This window comes from Eubalaena glacialis, chromosome 2 (genome assembly GCF_028564815.1).
Source record: "Eubalaena glacialis isolate mEubGla1 chromosome 2, mEubGla1.1.hap2.+ XY, whole genome shotgun sequence".
Taxonomy (NCBI): Eukaryota; Metazoa; Chordata; class Mammalia; order Artiodactyla; family Balaenidae; genus Eubalaena; species Eubalaena glacialis.
Window position 1 is genome coordinate 187,535,269 of NC_083717.1, and position 20,902 is coordinate 187,556,170.

Here is a 20,902-nt window from a genome sequence, read left to right on the forward strand (position 1 = left end):
CCTTCTAGCATGGCCAGCCTCCACCCTGTGTCATATTGTTGGAAACAAAGACACTCCTATCTGACATTCCAAGGTCTTGGAGATCACCTTGCTGAGGACAAAGACCAGAGCCCTTTTTGGGCAAGGTTAAATTCTTTTTTTTTTTTGAAACAGCTTTTTATTAAACAGCAAAGCATAATGGCAACACAGTTTTAAATGTTTAAAAATTAGGTCACAAAGGGATGCAAAATGTTTGCAGTATGACTATTATATATTCATACAGCTAAAGTCATCAAATCTTAACACCAATACAAACATTAAGATTCTTCCATGATTAGCCTAAATTTAATAACCATAAACTATATTAGTGGATCTCTTTTCCTATTTAATATTTTAACATTACTTGTGATACTGATTTCTTTACCAAATGGAATGTACAAACTAAATTTTAAAAAACTGTTAAATGACTAAAACTCTGCAAACCAGTAGTTGGGTTTATAGAAAATTCTGGGAGAAGTAGTGAGATAAAATACTGAGAAAGCATCAATTAGTATACATGTAAAACTCTCCCATTTTATTCATGATTCTGATACTAATACACTTTTTAAGGGACTTTGCAAAGTTGATCATCTGGGTACTGCAAATAAACCTGAGACCAAACTTTATTCCCTTCTAGGTGTGGTTTACATAAGGTTAGCCAAACTTAATCCCTTTTCTTATATATTCCACCCCCCCCCCCAAATCTAATCTGTGCCAGAGATACCACAAATCTGGAGTAAAAACATTTGGAGTTGGTTACAAGTACTTACCAAGTATTGAATACTTCTCCTACCCTATTCCTATTTTTCCTCAAAATTTTCTGTTTCAAACACACACACAACCAGAGCTCATCTTTTCAGGTATCAAGTGGATTATTTTGTGCGAAGGAAGTTTTTCACAACAAATCTTCCCAATACGATAATTCAGTTTCAAAGAAAAATCTTCATCTTTATAGCCCCGGTTTTCAATTGATTAAACAGAAACCAACTATCCTATCTTATTACTAAATATAACAAGTAAGCCCTAAACTGAGAAAGTATCTTATTTTGGTTAAGTTTCAACAGAGTTTGATCTACTCTCTTAGATGATTAACTACTGAAATTACTTTTTACAAATGTGAAACCAATTTTTTCCTTAGGGGAAGGAAAATGGGAAGAAAGCAAATGGAGAAGAGGCACACGATGGTGGACAGGGTATATAAAGCTGTGCATTCAGTACGTGATTTTGGTCACTTTTTCACAACACGGTGGTTATTTTCTTGTATCTCTAACTATACCTATAATAAAAGACAATGCCTAACCTATAAATCAAAGCAAATTTGATATAACATTCATTTTCAAGTTTCATAAATATATGCATTTCTAATTATAAAGTCTCTACAATACCTTTGCACGTTTTCATAGACTGACATAATATACAAACTCATGGAAGTCTTCTGTTATGCTCTTAATTTTGCTTAGATCTGACATTATCTTCATAAATACTCAGTGAAGCCACAAACAAAAGTACTATAACTTTTGGAATCTATCCAAGTTTTAAAGAAAAGAAGATCAGCAGCAATTCCATAAGACATAAGGGATATCAATCCCTTATTTTCTTTTGCTTTTTGTGTCAGTTGTTTGAAAAACACTAGAAGCTGACATGAGGTTTTCTATATATTGTCCAAGAACTTGGTTTTCTGATTTTAGCTTCAGATTTTCTTCCTTAACTGCATCTACTCTTGCAGAGAGATCTTCAAGGGTGTGTTGGAGTTCCAACACTTGATTAATAAGTCGTGTTTTCTCCTCCAGTTCCACCTGATTTTCAGCATCAACTGCATCCATGTCAGCATTCATCATCTTCGGTAACAAACTTTTGGGCCTTGGATACAAAATTCTTGATGAATGGTCCGAACGCCCCTCCCGCAGTCCCACTTCAGGGCGGGAGGGGGGTGGGGGACGAGGCGGACAGAGGCCTTAGACTCAGGATCCGCGGGGAGAAGGCGGCAGGAGGTCCGCGCCACGGACCGCGGGGGGCCCTCCACAAAGGAACCTCAAGGCCGCAACTCCAGTCGCTCGGGGCCAGGCCCCCCGCGGCCCACGAAGGCCCTCACCTGCCGTTTGAGGTGCCCAGGTTAAATTCTTTACTACACAAACCCACAACTGTACCCGCCACCCAGGGATCAGGGAGCTCCTACTGCCACCAACACAAGTGCCTTCTGACACTGATGGCATTAGACACATGGCACTGGAACACCGCTGCAGAAAAATCCCAAGACTTCATGACTGTGTTGACACCTCACTTTGCCTCCAAATCTTCCTTGAGGAATCTCACTGGTGGAACCTAATTTGCATCCAGAGTCCTAAGCATTAGGGTGCCTGGGAAATGCAGGTTTTAGCTTTGCAGCCTCTGCAGCAGGAAATGACAATAGAAGGCAGTAGAAATGTGTGTGAGTGTCAGTAGACCATATCTGCCACTCCTCCCGACAAGTGGGCAGAAAGCAACCCATCGCTGGCAGCTCACATCATCCTCAGCTCAGGGAGTTTCACCAGTACACTGTGAAACATTTCAGTCATTCTTGGAGGCTCGCACATTAAATTTTTCTGTACCATTAATCTCTCAAATCTTGGGGAAGACAAATAACTATGGCATCCTGAAAACATGCTCAGGAGATATAAACACGTGAAATGAATGGTTGGTGCACTGCATGGAGAGTGGTTAAGTGTTTGGTCTTCTGAATTAGCCTAAACCTTGACTTAAAGCCCAAATGTATCACTTACTAGCTATGTGACCTTGGATCAGTTACTTACCTTCTCTGAGCTTCAATTTCCTTATCTCTGTAGTCAGGAGAGGGATAATATCAAATGCCAAGGGTTATTGTGAAGATTTCTTGAAATGTTGTTTGTAAATTATTAGTAAATTCCTGAAAAGTGCTTAAAACTTAATAAATGGAAGCTGCCATCATCACCATCATCATCATCATTAATGTCATCATTATCAGGACGAAGAAAAGGACAAGCAGGAAACATTTGCCTAGGACTTTAAAACCTCATTCATCCACTTCTGACCTCAGAACAATCTATAATCATTAATTATCGTATCATTAAATCCAAAAGAACCTATCTCTACTATTGTGGAAGTCACTAGATAAGTTCAGCAGAGTAACTAGGTCAGTGTTACCTTGCCTGTGAGGCCTGGCAGAACAATTTGTTCTGCTTCCTGCATTCTCACTGCACGGAGTCTAAGTGCCACCATATTATCTCATTACATTTTCCAAAAGTCAGCAGCTGTGATTGATATCAGGATGGATTTGGAGTCAGCCAGCTCTATCGGCCGCCACTAGCAGTATGACCTTGAGCAAATCATTTCATTTCTCTGGGATTTTGTATCCTCATCTGGACACTGGGGATTATATTACCCACCTCTCAGGGTTACATGAAATGGTTTTCCCAACACATAATAAATAAATGCTCATAAAAATCATAGTTACTAGAATTTGTGAACATGTCTGGCTCTCCCACTGGATTATGAATCTGTAAGGACACTGTAACTGGCACATAATAAGTGCTCAAAAGTCCTTGCTAAAATGGAAATAGGGGCTCTGGGCCCCTGGAATGAGATGAGACATCAAAAGGGAATGGACGAGTAGGAACCAGGGCCAGGGTACTCAGAAGACTTCTGAGCATATTCTGTTCCTCATTCCTCTCTCTTTCCCCTCCTCCCAGGAGGTAATAATTCCTTGGGTTGTTGTAAGGATGCCTACACTGAGCAAGGACACCCTAGCAGCTTTGTTCCAGGAGGATCAAAGCCCTTCTCAGACACGGCCTCATCTACCTCCTGTAGTTTCATTGTAAATCTCCCTCTGCCTATGGCTTTGGTGATTTTGACCTAGAACAGCATCCCAGCCCTCAATAAGCTTACAGTCTCATGGGTAATGGAGGCGTAGACAACTGATTAGAATTACAAAGCAAACTGTGACATAAGAGAATTACAGATGGAATACTACAGAAGGTTAGGTAGGCATTGGCATAGGCTTTGACAGACAGGTAGGATTTAGACTCATGGCTGTGAATGGACAGAATAATATTAATACTCTCTACGATTTATTGGGCATCTACTACGTACAAAGCACTCATTTAATCACGACAGAAACAGGAAACCGAGACTCACAGAGGTTAAGTCATTCAGGTCACAAAGCTACAGAGTGGAAGAGCTAGGATCTGATCGCGAGCTGTTTGCTTCCAGAGCCAGGCCACAGCATACTGAACCAAGCTGCTGTGGAATGAGCATCAGGGTGTGGACCAGAAGGTGGGAAAACGCAAGCGCCTGTAGGCAGAGGGGACACTCGGCCAAAAGAGAACGTAGGACTTCTTTTACATCCAACTCTTTGTCAACACACTTATTTAATAAATAAAGCTACTGCGAACACTGGCAATATTTATTTCAGTTCCTACAGCATTGCCGGGTACAGCATCTGACCAGAAGGACGGACTCCGAGGCTACAGACCACATTTCCCAGAAGCCCACGGGGGCAGAGAGACCGGGATCTCGCTTTGCCAGTAAAAGACTCCATTTCCCAGCATGCAGTGGGAGCGCCGGCCCGCGGCTCCAGGCGTTTCTGGGGAGGTGGCGGGGGACAGCGCGGGCTCCGCCCCGCTCCGCGCGTTCCTGCTCGCCCCGCCTCTCCCGCTCGCCTGAGCCAATGGGAAGGCCGCATACTGCGGGGTGTGAAGGGGTCGGAGCCGCTGAAGAGTTGCGAGTCGGCGAAAGCGGCGGGAAGTTCGTATTGAGCAGAAGGTGACGGGTCTGCGGCTCGGGGTAGGCCGGCCACGCGCCGAGCGGAGGGGGCGGCCGGGGACTGGGCCGGCGCGGGGAGGCCGGGCGGCCGTGACCTTGGGCGGCGCAGTGGGCTGCGGACGGCGCGCCGCTGGCGTCCTCTCCCGCCGGGGCTCCGTCAGGCCCCGCTGCGGCCCTGCGCTGCCTGCACCGGCCAGGCCGGTTCCCCAGGCTCAGTTCCCGGTTCTGGACGGCATGTAGGCTGGTCCTACTTGCACCGCATCCTGGTTGCTCGGGCTGCGTCTGGGAGATGATCTCTATAGGCCAGCCTGGACCGCCGGGCTCTCTCCGCCGTCTTGGAGCTCACCCTTTTCAGAGGAAACGGAATGGAAGCAAATATGACATTTTGCAGATGCTGAAAAGCTCCCTTAAAATGAGGACAGGCGACCGTGGGCCAGAGTGGTGGGGGTGAGGGAGGGCATCTCAGGGGAGGTGACGTTGGTCTTGAGATCCGAGATGGGGGAAGGAGCCTGCTCCCCGGAGGATAGCGTTCCAGGCCTTTCTAACCTGTCAGTGTCCGGCTGAGGCCGGGTGAGAGCTTGCACTTAAGCGCGGGGTTCAAGGCGGTGGAGCTCCGAAGGGAGTTATTTTCGCATCCTTCTGACAGTTGTCGTTTGTTGTCTCTCCGTAGCTGCAGGGTGGCACCCTTTGCTGATGCAGCTGTATTCAAGGGCAGCAAATAGTTTTTCCTTCTGTCGAGATAATTTTTGGCTCCGGTCTTAAAACTCATAGGTGATTTATTTAAATTCGACGAACAGCACCAGCGTCGCTGGGTTGAGAGAGAGAGGAAGGGGAAGCAGACACTAGGTTCCTACTGAGGCCACCCATTTTTCTAACTTGTTTTCTATCAAGTCACCCATTCCCCCCCCCCCCCTTTGCTTTGTATTGACTCTTCCTTTCCCTTCCCCGTCTCGCCTTCTTGGAACAACTTGGAAATACCGGTTTTGCTCTTGGGAGGGTGGTGGTTTCAGGGAACTGTCAAAGAGTCTCATTAATTATTATTTTTTCTTTTCCTTTCTTTTTTTTAAACTGCAATTGCCCGTCTGTGGAGTCTGAAATTTGCAAGAGTTAAAAAAAAATGAAGGGCAGCATTTGTTTTTAAGAGTTCAGAATAAAGGCACCTTATTTTCCATGACACGCTGAGTGTGATACTTTTGGGGAGAATTTAATCTACAATTTTAAAGTAGTTTCAGAGGGGGGGCAGGGGTTCTTTATATAAGCATCTTATTCAAATTATGTTTGTGCTGTTCAAAGTAGCCTGTAGCAATTGGAATTAAATTTCTGGGTAGATAAGGTGATGTTCATCAGCTACCTGTGGAAGGGAATGCAACTTAAGTTGTCACTTAACACTAGCTTCTGCCGAAGCTGCCACAGGTGCTATTCTCTGTGCATCTCAACTGATCAGATTCTGAGTTAATATGGTAACATAACTTGAACCCAATGACAGTAAACTTGTGTTAAGCATTACTGTCCGTTTAGTACTAGTATCTAGTGCAAATATCAGGTTTAGAGTGTAATGGCTTCTTAATGTTCAGCGCTGCAAAAAACGCGAGAGGGTATTTGTTAAACAAATGAGAAAATGGAGGAATGTGTCAAGCACAGAACCTGGCATATAGTAAGTTAGTTAGTGCCCAGGAAATGGTTTTATGGAAAGCTTATGCTAAGTTTTATTCCAGGATGCAAGTGTATATTTTAAAAATAACAGTAGTGCATTCAAAATGTTGACAGACCCTAAAATTAAATTTCTTAAATAGGCCAGCTTTTTTTTTTTTTTTAATTTGAGAACTAATGTGAAATAATAATAAATACATAAGTGAATGTCCCAGATGTCTAGGAAAGAAAAACAAGATTTTTATTTTGACAGCTATATGTTTTTTTTTTTCCTTAAAGCCATCCCTAAGAAGATATAATGTGCTATGAATAGAATTTTGATTTAAAAAATGAAACTTTGAAAGTATTTTTGATCTGATAAATAAAACTTACTGGAAATGAGGCAAAGCTTAAAAATTTACCTTGTATCAAACGAAGAAGGATGACTCCTGAATTTATGCAAGTGTGCAAATGTTGATATCTCCATGTATCAGGCACTGAACCTAATGGAAAGTAAATGCTACCTCTGTGTGTGAGTGAGGCTTTCATGGAAATTGGTCTTGATGGGTTTTAAGAATGATGGGTAACTGAATAGGCCTGGAGAATATTTTTCAGACTGGTAGGACATTTTACCTGTTTGCCGAGGTTATTTTTCAGAGTGAGGAGAGGTGGACTCATTTATTCACCAGATGTCATGTGGCTGCTGTATGTCAGGAACTGTGCTGGGTGCAGAGTCTGTTCTTGCTATTGTAGTGTTTCGTCGAAGCAGGTTTTCTTTTAAATTAATAGAGGTCATTCTTTTTGACTTCGGTTGTCTAGCCACCACCACACAAGGAGTCAAATGTGTATGGCACATTTGGAAAACTACACTCTTAGTGATAAAATGTAGAAAATATGGAATTTTTAATAAGGGTGTAGTATTTAGAAAGGTGATAGAATCCTGACAAAGCATTTAGCTAGGTGGTGTAACCAAGATGTGTTCATACTCTAGGGCATGTTTGGCCATTTTGACCCGAATTCCTGTGAATATGTTCGTACTTGCCATTATAAAGATGTAAAGAGGGCTGTGCCCTTTAATATCTTGTCCCCTTAACTTCTGAATGATATTTAAGTACCTAACCTTCTGAGGTGGTGGTTTTGAAATAATTTCATGCACTTGCCCAATTATTCCTGCTCCATCTCTCCCAATGGCATCTTAAATCTTTACACTCAAACTCGAGCACATTCTCCTCTTTTCTGGATGGCATATGGACAACACTTGATGAAAGAAAAGCTCCCTAGAGAGTCTGGAGAGGTATTAAGTCTGCCCTTCCCCCCATAATTAGAATTTGATTTTTAATATTCACCAGTAAATACTAATGACAAGAAACTACTTCTAGTAACATTGGTGAGTAAATTTATTAAGAATTTTAGGGACTTCCCTCGTGGTCCAGTGGTTAAGACTCCATGCGTCCAATGCAGGGGGCACAGGTTCGATCCCTGGTCAGGGAAGTTCTGCGTGCTGTGCGGTGAGGCCAAAAAAAAAAAAAAGGGAATTTTATTAGCCACAACATTTTTGTCAGCTTGGTTTGAATTGTATTATTTATTTAGTCTTAGTGTAGGTACGTGGATTTTGATGATTCTTTGCAATAACTCCTATCTCTCCAAGGGATAGAAACCAGTACTCTCAGATTTGAAAATTATATAGATGCTGTCCACACTGGCCAATATTTAGGATGGATATTAAATATATACACATACTAAAATGTTTATCAATAAGCCACATATATTAAGTGGGAAGATACACTAGATGGAAGTCATGTAATTAAGCTGCAAGGTTATTAATTTGAGATTTGACAATGTTCTATCATATCGTAAGGACACATTTGTCTTAATGGAGCTCAATATCCAGAACTACATAGTTGGTCCTGAAAGGGACTGAAAGAGAACCGGAAAGTCAGTGGGCACAAGGGCAGCACCATCCCACTCTTTTCACGGCTTTATAGTTTCTTTCTGTGCATTTATTTTGTTTTCTCTGCAGACTGGCAGACTTATTGCTGTTTACATTTGGGATAGATATGTCTGCTTCAGATCTAGCTCCTTGTTTCAGGAATCCCAAAGAGACTCCATTATCTATCTAATTGTCAATTATATCCAAAATTTTAAAAAAAGTCATAAAGTTAGGAATCTTATGGCTAAGATAACTACGGCTTTATTTCAGATTAATTGCTTTCCTCAGATTGTCTTACCAAGTAACAGCTGAACAAACTGCCATTGTTGATACTGTGTATAAATGCATTGTGATCACATTGTGTGTTAGAAAGTGCTGTTAAGCCTTTAGTCTTCATAGACTGCATCAGGAACAGAGAGAAACAAACTGCTGTTTCTATTGGCAGTGTTGCTTTTGTTCCACTTCTTATTGCAGCTTATTATGTAATACGGCAACAGAGCTATCAAATACAGATTATATCTAATTATACATTCTTCATTAGCGGTAATAAAGGAGAAGTCTTTTTTTGGGAATCAGGAAAAAAGTTTTAAAAATTCATTTAAAAAATACTAAGGTCAGGTTATAACATTTAAGAGGCTTAGTCTTACTTGTTTTACAGGCTTTTAGAAAGCATTGTAGAAATTGTGACTTCCAAATTTTTATTACCTCATGTGTTGCTGCACATGTAAAATGGTACAGCCACTCTGGGAATTCGTTTGGCAGTTTCTTAAAAAGTTAAATATACTCCAAACACATGACCCAGCAATTGCACCCCTGGGCATTTATCCTCGGAAAATAGAAACTTATGTTCACACAAAGACCTGTATGTGAATGTTCCTAGCGGCTTTGTTTATAATAGCCAAAACTCAGAGACAACCCAACGCGTCCTTCGGTGGGTAAATGGTCAAATAAAATGTGGTATAGCCATATAGTGGAACACCACTCATAACAAAAAGGAACAAACTACTGACACAAGCAACAATTTGGATAGAGCTTTAGGGCGTAGTACTGAGTGAAAAAAGCCAACCTCAAAAGGTTGTGTGATTAGAATTCCATTATATAGCATTCTCAAAATGATAAAATTATAGAAATGGAGAAGAGATCAGTTTTGCTAAGGTGAGGGCGGGGGGGTATGGTGTGACTATAGAGGGGGAGCATGAGGGAGTTTCTTTGGGATGATTGAACAGTTGTATGTCCTGGTTATTGTGACGGTTTTAAGAATCTTTATAGGTGATGAAGTGTCACAGGACCATACACGTGTGTGTACATGCACTCACACACACACACACACACACACAGTGTAAAAACTGAAATTTGAGTAAGTACTTTTATTACTAACACTTTATCAATGTCAGTTTCCTAGTTTTGATCATTGTATTATGCTCGTCCTTTGTATGCTTTGCCACATAATATTCATCCATTGAAGGACGTGGTTTGTCTAGTTTTTGGCTATTACAAATAAAGCTGCTGTGAGCACTCATGTACCGGTATTAGTGTGAATATAAGTTTTCATTTTTCTAGGATAAATACTCCAGTGCAACTGTTGGGTTGTAGGGGTAAGTGTGTGTTTAAACTGTTAAGAAACTGCAAACTTTCCCAGAGCTGTACCATTTTACAGTCTTATCATCACTATATGAGAGATCAATTTCTCCACATCTTTACCAGCATTTGGTGTTAGCGGTATTTTTTATGTTAGCCATTTTAATAGGTGTGTATTGGTATTTCATAATGGCTTTAATTTGCATTTTCCTAATGGCTAATGATGTTGAACATCTTTACATGTGCTTATTTGCCATTTGAAGGGTTTCAGAAAAAGCCTCTCCCAAATGTGCCGTTATGGCATGCAGATTATCATAAGCCAAAGACAGTGGAGACCCAAAAGACTCAAGAGCTTTTTGCCTCCACCTCAACTGCCAAATGAATTTAGATAGGGAGCCTGGCTCAGAGAGAGCTATTACCAGAGATAACTTTTATCTGAAAGACCTATCTGTTTGGCATCTAATAACAAAACATCTGATCTTATTGTCTGAATTACCTTCCTCCCCTTTGAAGTCCCAGGCCCCTGTCCCCTTCCTTAGCTCAGGATGGTATATTAGCCTCAACTGCCCAACTTACCCTTGGGTCCCATATTTTTATGGAGGTGTAATTAAATTTGTTTTTCTCCTGCTAATCTGTCATATGTCAATTTAATTAATATACCAGGCAAAAGAACCTACAATAGTAGTGGAAAAATTTTTTTCACTCCCACACATTCATATCTCATTTGGTGATTTGTCTGTTCAAATCTTTTGCACATTTTCTAATTTGTTTTCTTATTGTTGAGTTTAGAGTATCCTTTATATATTCTGAATACAAGTCCTTTGCCAGATATGTGATTTGTATATATATTCTCTCAGTCTGTGGCTTGTCTTTTCATTCTCTTACAGTGTCTTCTGCAGCACAAAAGTTTTTAATTTTGATGAAGTTCAACTTACCAATGTATGGATCGTTTTTGGTGTCATGCATGTCTCAGAACTCTTTACCAAACCCTAGGTCAAGTAGATGTTCCAAGTTTTCTTCTGTTTTACAATTTTATGTCTTACATTTAGATCAATGAATCCATTTGGGGTTAATTTTTGCAGAGGGTTTGACGTTTAGGTCTTGGTTCTCTTTTTTTTTTTTTTTTTTCTTTTCTTTTGTCTATGGATGTCCAACTGTTCCAAACCATTTGTTGAAAAGACTACCCTTTCTCCATTGAATCATTTTTTTTAACCTTTATCAAAAATCAGCTGGCTGTATACTGTAAACTGCATACAAAATGAAGATAGGAGGAAATGAGTAAGCAAGTAAGGATGAAAATTAATACAGATTTATGAAGGTGTATGAAGGTATGAAGACTCATGCCTTAAGTCTTGAAAAAAATTTATGTATAGATTTGAGAGGAAATGGGAAAACATTTTAGAGAATAGCATGAGCAAAGTTAGGTCCTAGAGAAAATAAGTAAGAACTGGCTGTTCTGGGGAGTCATGGGAGTGAAGGGGAGGATAGTTGGTTCATGAGTCTAGAAAACTGCTGGCCAGTTTATAATCAGTTTCATTGGCCAATAGAATGTACTGTGGGTTCTTGAGCAGGAAAAATGATATGGGAGAGATGGTCTTCAAGAGAAGTTGTTTTAGGGGCACGTATAGCAGTACAGAAATAGGTTGGTAGGAAGAACAGGTTATAGCCATGACCCTGAACTTGACTTAGTACTTGGTGTTACAGACGTCTACCACAAAGCCAAAACAGTGGTGTCACTTTATAACAATAAGTCCTTTGTATTTCCTAGAAAAATAATGGTAGATTTCAGACTTTTGCCACTGTCCTCAGTGATGGATACTGGGAACTCTGCTGGACTTTCAAACTCCTTCATTTTAATGCTTCTTTTAGTAAATTGTACATGTGGCTCATTGTTGATGTGGGTGACATTTCTTATCAGGCCTAAAAAGGGTCCAAGGGGTGAGCAACTGAAATGATAAAAACATAAAGAGTTGATAAATTGGTCCAATGAGGAAAAGTTAATGGAATCACTTTTATTTATCATGGCTAAGAGGAGACTCAGGGGTTATTTAATCAGTATGTCCTGATACTTGTATATGAAGAACCACATGGAGAATGATGATGACCAGCTGTTCTTCAAAATCACCGAGGACTGAACAAGGACAAACAGCTCAAATTGCAGCATTAGAGTTTTAGTCTGAGGGAAGAATTTCCAAGCAATAAGAATGTTAGATACTTCATGGCAGTGATCCGAAGGATCTTTAGAGATAGAATAGGAACCTAGATGTAGTTTAGGGACATTTTGCTTATAGTCAGGGGGATGTGATACGTGACAGCCCCCGAGTCCTAATTTATTAATTTGTGACCCAAAATACTCAGTTTCTGTTTTCTTAACATCCACTTCCCATTCTTGATTTCCTTCCCCGAAGAAATTACATTTCTTTTTCTGTTCACCTTTGGGAATCTCATTTGGTTTCTGCCTTCTTTTGTGCATTTAAAAGATTATCTTGGATGTAGATTAGACTTCTGTCATTTAAAAAATAGCCACTTAACAAATAGAACTTATTTAATGTCAAACTACTAAATATCCATGCATTTCTACTTTTTAATTTAGAACATGGAAAGCCATATCATTCCATTTTTATAAAACATCAATGATGACTTGTTGAGCAAAGGATTTTACTGCATAAGAGATTACCGTGACGTGTATTAATGAAAGATCGGCAGTGTGAAAAGCTTTAGTGCAATCACTTATTTGCCTTCAAAGCACTTTTTCTGTTTGATTTAATTTCCTTAGTCTGATTCTTTTCCACAAGTCTAGATCTTTTTTCCACTGGAATGTTCAGATTGACCAAGACTGTTTTACTCGTGATTGCAACCCTTCAGTATTAAAGCGGAGTTTTTTGTTTTTGGTTTTTTTTTCCCTGCAGAAGAGCAAGCTCTTACAGTGCTATGCAAGCTGCCCATTTAAAACTATCATTGCTTGGCACCTATGCCCTAGTGACAGTTTGACCAACATGTGAGCAGGCACACTGCCATCCTGACAGATGGGCTTGCGTAGAGGCAGCCAAGAAACCATGTATCTGCATCTAGTGTATTTGTTAAGGGCAGGATTCCCAGTCGGGGATGTTCAAACGTCTGTCCATCCTGAGCTTTCACGCCTATGGATAAAGGGATGTCATCATTAATCTCAGCTTCTGACTGAGATTCCATGGGTATATAAGAGCTTCTTGGCTCTTACAAAAGTAGGCAGTTGGGGACAATCAGTATAATTGATCTCTCCTTCATCACTGGACTACTTCAAATAATCCTTTCCTCTTTCTCCCAGCCAACTAGGTTTGCAGTGAGTACAAACCTGTTCAGACATTGTCCTGATACTTCTAGAATATGTGCTGTTTCATTTGTTTTCTAGAGTACGAAAGCTTTGAAGTCATTAGTATTTACGGTTGGGACAGTGATGTACGTAATTGGAGTCAGGTAGATCTGAGTTCGAAGATTGACAGCTGTATGATATCAGGGCAACCTAATTTTACCATCACATCAAGGTGAAATAGTAGCTATTTCATAGGTGGTTTTGAGAATGACCTGTGAAATATGTACAGTGAATCACTTGGTATCATGTCTGGTCCACTGTACGTGTTCAGTAAGTGTTTATCATCATCACCATTATCATCACTGTAACATGCCTGAGGATATTTTTCTCTGGAAAGTTATCGAAACAGAAAATCTTTATTCCACTCATTTCCCACCATTCTTGAAAGTCATGTATTGGATATCATCACATTGTCTGGTCTATAATGGAATGCCTCCGATGACAGGGAGCTCACTACTTCTAGAACAGGGTTTTTCAACCATGTGACTGGTGACATTTTAGGTGGGTTGTTCTTTGTTGTAGGGGATTGTTCTCTGAATTGGTGGGTGTTTAGCATCCCTGGCCAGGGAGGCAAAATTGTCCCTGTTTTTAATAAAGTTTTGACTGTTAGTAAGTTCTTTCTTAGATTGAGTGGAAGTCTACTTTCTTATTTCTCCCACCCAATTCTGTCTTTTGGAGACACGTAGGACAAGCTGAATTCCTGTTCCACGTAATGGTTTTTCAAATACTCAAAGACTGTCATCTAGTCTCCTCAGTCTTTTTGAGTTGAAACACCTCCATCTAGTTCATTAACTGTTCCTTACAAGGCACGATTTCATGTCACTTCACATTGGTGACTTTCCTTTGATTTAATCCCCTGTTTAAACTGTACTGCTTAAAATTGAATGCAGTACTCCAGGCAGGGCTTGATTAGTAAAAAATTGAGTTGCATCTCTTGTTTTAGATACAACACTTTTCTTCTATTAGGCTAAGAAAAAATATTGCCTTTCTTCTACATACTACATTTTTATTATCAGCTATATCCTTTTGATAACCACATCATAGTGGAACCTAGAGTTGAATTAAACCCCTAGATCTGTTTAAGCCATATCTTCTTCATTCTGTTTTTATGCATTAGTTTTGGTGCTCAAGCATGAGAACTTATGTTTATCCTGTTAAATTTTTCTTTTTTAATTTAGCTAATTGCAATCCCAATTCTTGGTCAACTCTGAAGTTTCTAGTTCAAAAGAACAAGTAGGTGATGATGATGCTGTCAACTGAAATTGAAAATACAGGAGAAAGGAGTGTGTGTTTGTGCGTGTGCACGTCTATGAAAGGGGAATTGGGGACGGAAGCCTGAGGAATCCCAATATTAAGAGGCAGCTGGACACAAAGGAGGCAACAAAGAAGACTAAGAAAGGGTGGGCAGAAAGGTAGGATGGAAATGAGAAGAGTATCTTGGAAGCCAGAGTGACTGTGTGTTGAGTACTGGGGTAGGTACTTGAATACAAAATGAATAGGACATTGTCTTTGCTTTCTGCTTCTGTTTTTATTTGCCCCATGGTTTAACTGTTCAGTTAATGGCATTACCTAGTCAATTATGCCTGAAAACTTAGAGTCATTCTTTATTTTGCCTTCATACCCTTAACTGTTAGGTTACCAAGTTCTACTGATTCAAAAAAATACATAGTGGGAAGAGTGCATAAATCTTAGCTAGCGCAATGATTTTTTTTCTTTTTTTTTAACATAGTGAACACACTATAATTACCACCAAGATCAAGACATTTGCTATTCTAGCACTCCAGAAGTCTCTATTGTGTCCCTTTCTAGTAATTATTCCCACACTGGAAACCACTCGTCTGACTTCTATAACTATAGCTTAGTTTTGCCTGGTTTTGAACTTATATGTACATGGAATTATATTATGTACTCCTTTTAACCAGGCTTCTTTTATTCAACATTGTATCTGAGATTCATCCATGTTGTTGCATATAGTATGTTGTGTGTGTATGTGTTTTTTTTTAATAGCTCTGTAGTTCTGGTTATCTACTATTGCATAATACATTAGTTTTGGTTATTGATTACTACATAACACAGCACTCCAAACTTACTTGGGATTAAACAACAACCATATTAATTTTTTATTTTTTATACATTTATTTATTTATTTTTGGCTGCGTTGGCTCTTCGTTGCTGCACGGGCTTCTCATTGTGGTGGCTTCTCTTGTTGTGGAGCACGGGCTCTAGGCGCGCAGGCTTCAGTAGTTGCGGCACGTGGGCTCAGTAGTTGTGGTTCGCGGGCTCTAGAGCACAGGCTCAGTAGTTGTGGCGCATGGGCTTAGTTGCTCCACGGCATGTGGGATCTTCCCGGACCAGGGCTTGAACCCGTGTCCCCTGCATTGGCAGGTGGACTCTTAACCACTGCGCCACCAGAGAAATCCTCATCTGAGATTGTTGATCAGAGCACCTAACTTGTTTTTTTGTTTTTTTTTTTGAAAGTGTCTATTTTATTTTTCCAGTGGTATATCTAAAACAGTTTGAATGGAGTCAGAAACTTCTACTTGAAACTTGCTTCGCTTCTTTGCAACTTTTGAGTCCATGGTGGACTGTTTGGATAGTGTTCAGATTTTGCTGCTGAAAAGCCTGTAATGGGGTTGATGATCATATATAACCAGAGGAAGGTTAATGTTTGTTTCCAGAAGCAGAGATTCCTTTGAGAAGGAGAGGAGGTTTAGGAAATGTCCAGTGAGCACAGTCTCTCTGGTACTGGATAAAATCACAACAATTTGGAGATGAGCTCCTGCATCCTCATTCTGGGTCCTTGTAATAAGAAACCAAGCTTAAATTGGACATTGCATGTGTAGGGGCCTAGGTTGGTGTTATATTTATTTTCTTCAGTGCATATTCTTCCTCTTCTGTTTTGGGACTAAGTTTTATCACCTTATCACTAGTATAGTGGTTGCTATAAGGGTGGCTGTGCCCTGGTTGCAGATTCTCCACGAGGCTTTGGCTCTTCAAGCACGTTGGCTGGGTTCCCAGAGGAAGCTTCCCGAGAGTGACTTATCCTCGGAAGTCACATAACATCACTTCCACTATACCCTGTTGGTTGAAATAGACACAAGCCTGCCTGGATTCAAGGGGAGGGAACTTAGACCTCACATCTTTATGGAAGGTGTGTCAAAAAATTTGTGACCGTTTTTAAAAACCGCCACAAATTATAGACCACAATTGATCCATTCTGTTGTAGATGGATATTTGAATAGTCTCTACTTTGGAGCAGTTAATGAATAATGCTGCTGTAAACATTCTTGTTCATATCTCTTGCTTCATATATATATTCATTTTAGTCGAGTGTAGAGCTAAGAGTAGAGTTGCGAGTCATAGTGCATATGTATCTTTAGCTTTAATAGGTAGTTACTCCCAAACAGTTGTCCAAAATGATTGTACCAATTCATATTCCTACCAGCAAACTGAGAGTTCCCATTGCTCTGCAACTTCACTTCCACTTGGTACTGTCATTTAAACATTAAAAAAAATTTTTTTAACCATTCTGTGGTTGTGTTGATTTCATTGTGGTTTAATTGGCATTTCCCTGATAACTAGTGACTTGAGCACCGTTTCATATGCTATTAGCCTTTTAGGTATCCTGTGTTGTAAAGTGCCTGTTCCAAGGCTTTTGCCCATTTTTAACAAACTGGGTTGTCTTTTTTCTTATTGAAATGTTGGAGTTTTGTATATTCTGGATATGAATCCTTTGTTGAAAATATGAATTGTAAAAATCTCTTTCCATCTATGACTTGCCATTTCACTCTTGTGTCTTGTTGATGAACTGAAATTCTAAATTTTAATCAATTTCAGTTTACCCATCTTTTCCTTTATGGCTAGTGTTTTCTGTGTCTTGTTTAAAAAGTTTTTGCTACTCTGTGGTCATGAAGATATTTTCTTATGTTATCTTCAAGACGTTTTATCATCTTACCTTTCACATTTAGGTCTCGGTTTCCAGGAGTTGATTTTTGTGTGTTGTGAGGTAAGGGTCAAGGTTCCCTTTCTCCCCATATGCTTACCTGTACGAGTAGTAGCAGGTAGCATTGGGTCAGGTGAACACCAGCCTGGGAGTTAGGGTTCCTGTATTCTCAGCCTTAATCTACCTTTAATGCACCTTCTGAACTTGGACATGTTATTAAACCCTTGTGGCCTCAGCTTCACCTGCAAAATGAAGGATTTGAATGAAATGTTTTCTGATTTTCATCCTGGCTCTAGTTTGTTAGATTATTCTCCCTAGTTTAGTTTTATTTAGGCCTATCAGAATCTTCTTGGAACTCGTTTCTGTTATCTGATGTGTTCTTGATCTCTCCCAGCTGTATGTTATCACCAGTGATGAGTATGCCATCTAGATTGTCATCTAAGCTACTGATGAAAGAGCTTCCTTGATCACGCTGTAAGTCCTCGCCCCCGCACATGTTCTTCTGATCTTCTCTGTCCCTTGCCAGGAGCTCATCATTCTGTTTTAGTAAGCCATGGCTCAGGACACTAATTCCATTTTTGAATGTCATATACATATACTATTCATTTCTCTTGTCCTTTCCTTCAGTTTCCTACTTGAACTTCTGAGAATCACAGATAACAATGCAGAGTTTCAGGAATCAGCAGAAGTCATTCATGATCAAATGAGTTCTAGTCTCAGTGAATTCTCTCTCATGTTGCATGTGTGCTCTGGAAAGTGGCATATCCTCCACATGGCTGCATGCTGTACTTGTGCTCTTCAGTGGAGTAGTCCGTGAACCACACTGGCAACGTGACAAAGTGCACCCTTTGCTGGTTCCTCTGTGTTCTTAGTAGCCTGCGTTGGGGTGATTTCTACCCTTCTTTCAGAAGGTATAATTTCTTTACACAGAATGTCATAACTTCAGGATAGCTACTCTTCCTTCCTTTGTCATTGATATCACATTTTCCCTCTCATTAATCTTTTTTTAAAAAATAAGCTTTATTGAGATACAGTTCGTTTATCATACAGTTCACTCATTTAAAAGGTATTGTTCAGTGTTAGTATATTCAGAGGACTGTAGCCATAATCTAATTTTAGAATATTTTCATCAACCCTGAGAGAACTCCCCTACCAAGTAGCAGTCACTCTCCATTTTCTGCCATCACCCACTGCCCCCCGGCCCCCAGAGCCCTAAGAAACGACTTACCTGCTTTTGTCTCTATAAATTTACCTATTCTCGAAATTTTACATAATTGGAGTCATACAATATGTGGTCTTTTGTGACTAGCTTCTTTCACTTAGTATGTTTTTAAGGTTCATCCATGTTGTAGCATGAATCAGTGCTTCGTTTCTTTTTATTGCTGAATAAAATCCCAGCGTATGGGTATGTCACATTTTATTTATCCAGTCATCCGTCGAAGGACATTTGAGTTGTTTCCACTTTTGGACTATTATGAGTAATGCTGCTGTCTGTGAACATTTATGCACAAGTTTTTGTGTGGACATATGTTTTCATTTCTCTTGAGTATATATGTACCAGTGGAATTGCTGGGTCATGTGGTAACTCTGTGTTTAACTTTTTTTTAGGAACTGCCAAACTGTTTTCCAAAGTGACTGCACCATTTTACATTTTCAGTAGCAATGAAGATCTCCCCAAATCTTCCCCAGTACTTGTGGTTTTCTGTCTTTTTGTTTATACCCATGGTAGCGTGTGTGAAGTGGTATCTCTTTGCGGTTTTGATCTTTATTTCTCTTAATGACCAGTGAGGTCGAGCATATTTTTGTGTGCTTATCGGCCAGTTGTTTATCTGTTTTGAGAAGTGTCTATTCAGATCCTTTGTCCATTTTTAAATTGGGTTGCCTTTTTATTATTGAGTTCAGTAACCTTTTAATGTTCACTTTGATTTATTTTCAACTAGAAACATGTTTTTCCTTGGTTTTCCTTCCTTTGTTTTTCTTCTGTTTTGTTCAGGGACCATTCATTCTTTCTATAATGAGCAGGAGGGTTGAGAGTATTCTCAAGCCCTTTTGCATTCTCTTGGCAGCAGCCTCCATTGGCAAAATACATAACTGGAATACCTTAGACGGGAAAATGTACATCTGCTAGTTATTGGAATAGATCCTTTTATAGTCTCATAATGGTACTATTTTTATACATTATTTTCTTAACTATTTTTTCATATATTCTGCAGTGGTTTATCACATCAAGGTTTTTCAACTGAATTTTTGTCAACATTTTGTATTAGTAAAACAACAACTAAACACTTTTTTCTGAAGAGCTTTACATCAGTTATTTATTTCATTATTTTGTCCTCTTGATCATTGGAAGTCATCCTTTTTATTTAATAGTTAGGCTGTGTATTTATAGTAACATTGAATATGTTTCTGTTTTGTCTTTTATACTCTTTTTATGACATTTACATTATTAGTCATTAAAGCAAATATTTTACCACCTTAAGACGTTTCATTTTGCAAATGATTCTGCAGTATGCACACTCTCAATACTTCGAAGTTAATTAGCAAAAAAGGCATTTTTGCAAAAATTACACTTGCCATACATATTTTTTGAATCTTGGCCCTGTTAACTTACCTATCCACGGTTGTGAGGCAAGGAAAATATCCAGCACTATTGGGGTCGAGTAAGAGGGACACGGTGGTCAACTTGAAGGGCTTCATTGTCTAGTGCAAAAGAAAAAGGAGAAGGGCGGCCCTGGCACTCAGAAGCTGGCCTGGTGTCACCGCTAGGCCGCGCTGTTCTCCATTTAAACATAAACAATCTCACAGAATGCCTCAAAGTTTCTCTGAGAGCACGGAAAAATGAGACAGAGCACAAACAAAAGCAAGGTTGCTGCCACCCACAAAATACTTGGCCAGAATGAGTGACCGCAGCTTCTTTACCAATTACCGCTTTATCTTGGTTCTAGTCTCCCCTCAGATAAGATTTATTGAGATACCCAACATAGAATTACCCCACTTTCTAACCACATCCAAGAGAAACTAGAGAAATTCCTGCTTCCCTAGCCCTCCCCCAAATTACCCAACCAAAGCCCAAATCCTATCATACATTCTTTACAACATTCTCTTAAGAGATGCCCCACTGTTCCTGTGGTGTGTGTTCTCCCAACTTATTTAACTACAGGTTTGTTCCTGGTGGTCTATTGCTGAAAGGCAGACACCAGAGATACGACACTTTGAGCAACTGCAATAACAAAAAATATAGGAGAAAAGGTTACGTGACAATTTTAAGATAATCAGCAAAATTCAAAGTGTGGGAAATTTTACAGGACAAATGACAAGGGGAAGGAAAAAAAATAAAAGAGAGAGGTGGCACTTGTCCGTTAAAGAGATTCAAAGACACATCAGCCAGTTACAGTGACTAAAAAATCAACTCTAAGACTTTTTTTTTAAAAGAAAGTTGGGGAGATTTGAACACTTATTAGGTGATATTAAGGAATTGTTAATTTTATTAGGTGTGACAATGATATATGGTGAGTGTATTTTTAAAAAGTCCCTGTTAGAAAAATTTACACATGAAATGATATGTTTGAGGTGAGCTTTGAACTAATCTTGGGAGGGGCTAGTGGATTGTTTATACAGAGGAAACAAACTGGCGATGTGTGGATAATTGTTGAAACTGGGTGATGTGTACATGGGA

General features: G+C 39.7%; 2 protein-coding genes across 6 annotated transcripts in view; one reads left to right on the forward strand and one right to left on the reverse strand.

Annotated features, from left to right (window-relative positions):
- Positions 1-1,585: 1,585 nt before the first annotated feature.
- Positions 1,586-1,907, reverse strand: LOC133085699 (short coiled-coil protein). The gene has a single exon (XM_061182877.1). The coding sequence runs from the start codon at positions 1,854-1,856 to the stop codon at positions 1,608-1,610; it is 249 nt and encodes an 82-aa protein (XP_061038860.1). The 5' UTR covers positions 1,857-1,907; the 3' UTR covers positions 1,586-1,607.
- A 2,820-nt stretch (positions 1,908-4,727) lies between these two features.
- Positions 4,728-20,902, forward strand: part of VRK1 (VRK serine/threonine kinase 1) — a 93,179-nt gene continuing 77,004 nt past the window's right edge. For 4 of the 5 annotated variants that reach the window (XM_061182882.1, XM_061182878.1, XM_061182879.1 and 1 more), the window contains exon 1: positions 4,728-4,815. The gene's annotated coding sequence lies outside the window, so the exon portion shown is untranslated. The remainder of the gene's footprint in view (positions 4,816-20,902) is intronic. The other variant, XM_061182880.1, reaches the window with a different exon arrangement.

Bases quoted from the DNA above. Each gene is read 5' to 3' on its own strand.
- LOC133085699 (XM_061182877.1), bottom strand. From the start codon at position 1,856: ATGATGAATGCTGACATGGATGCAGTTGATGCTGAAAATCAGGTGGAA.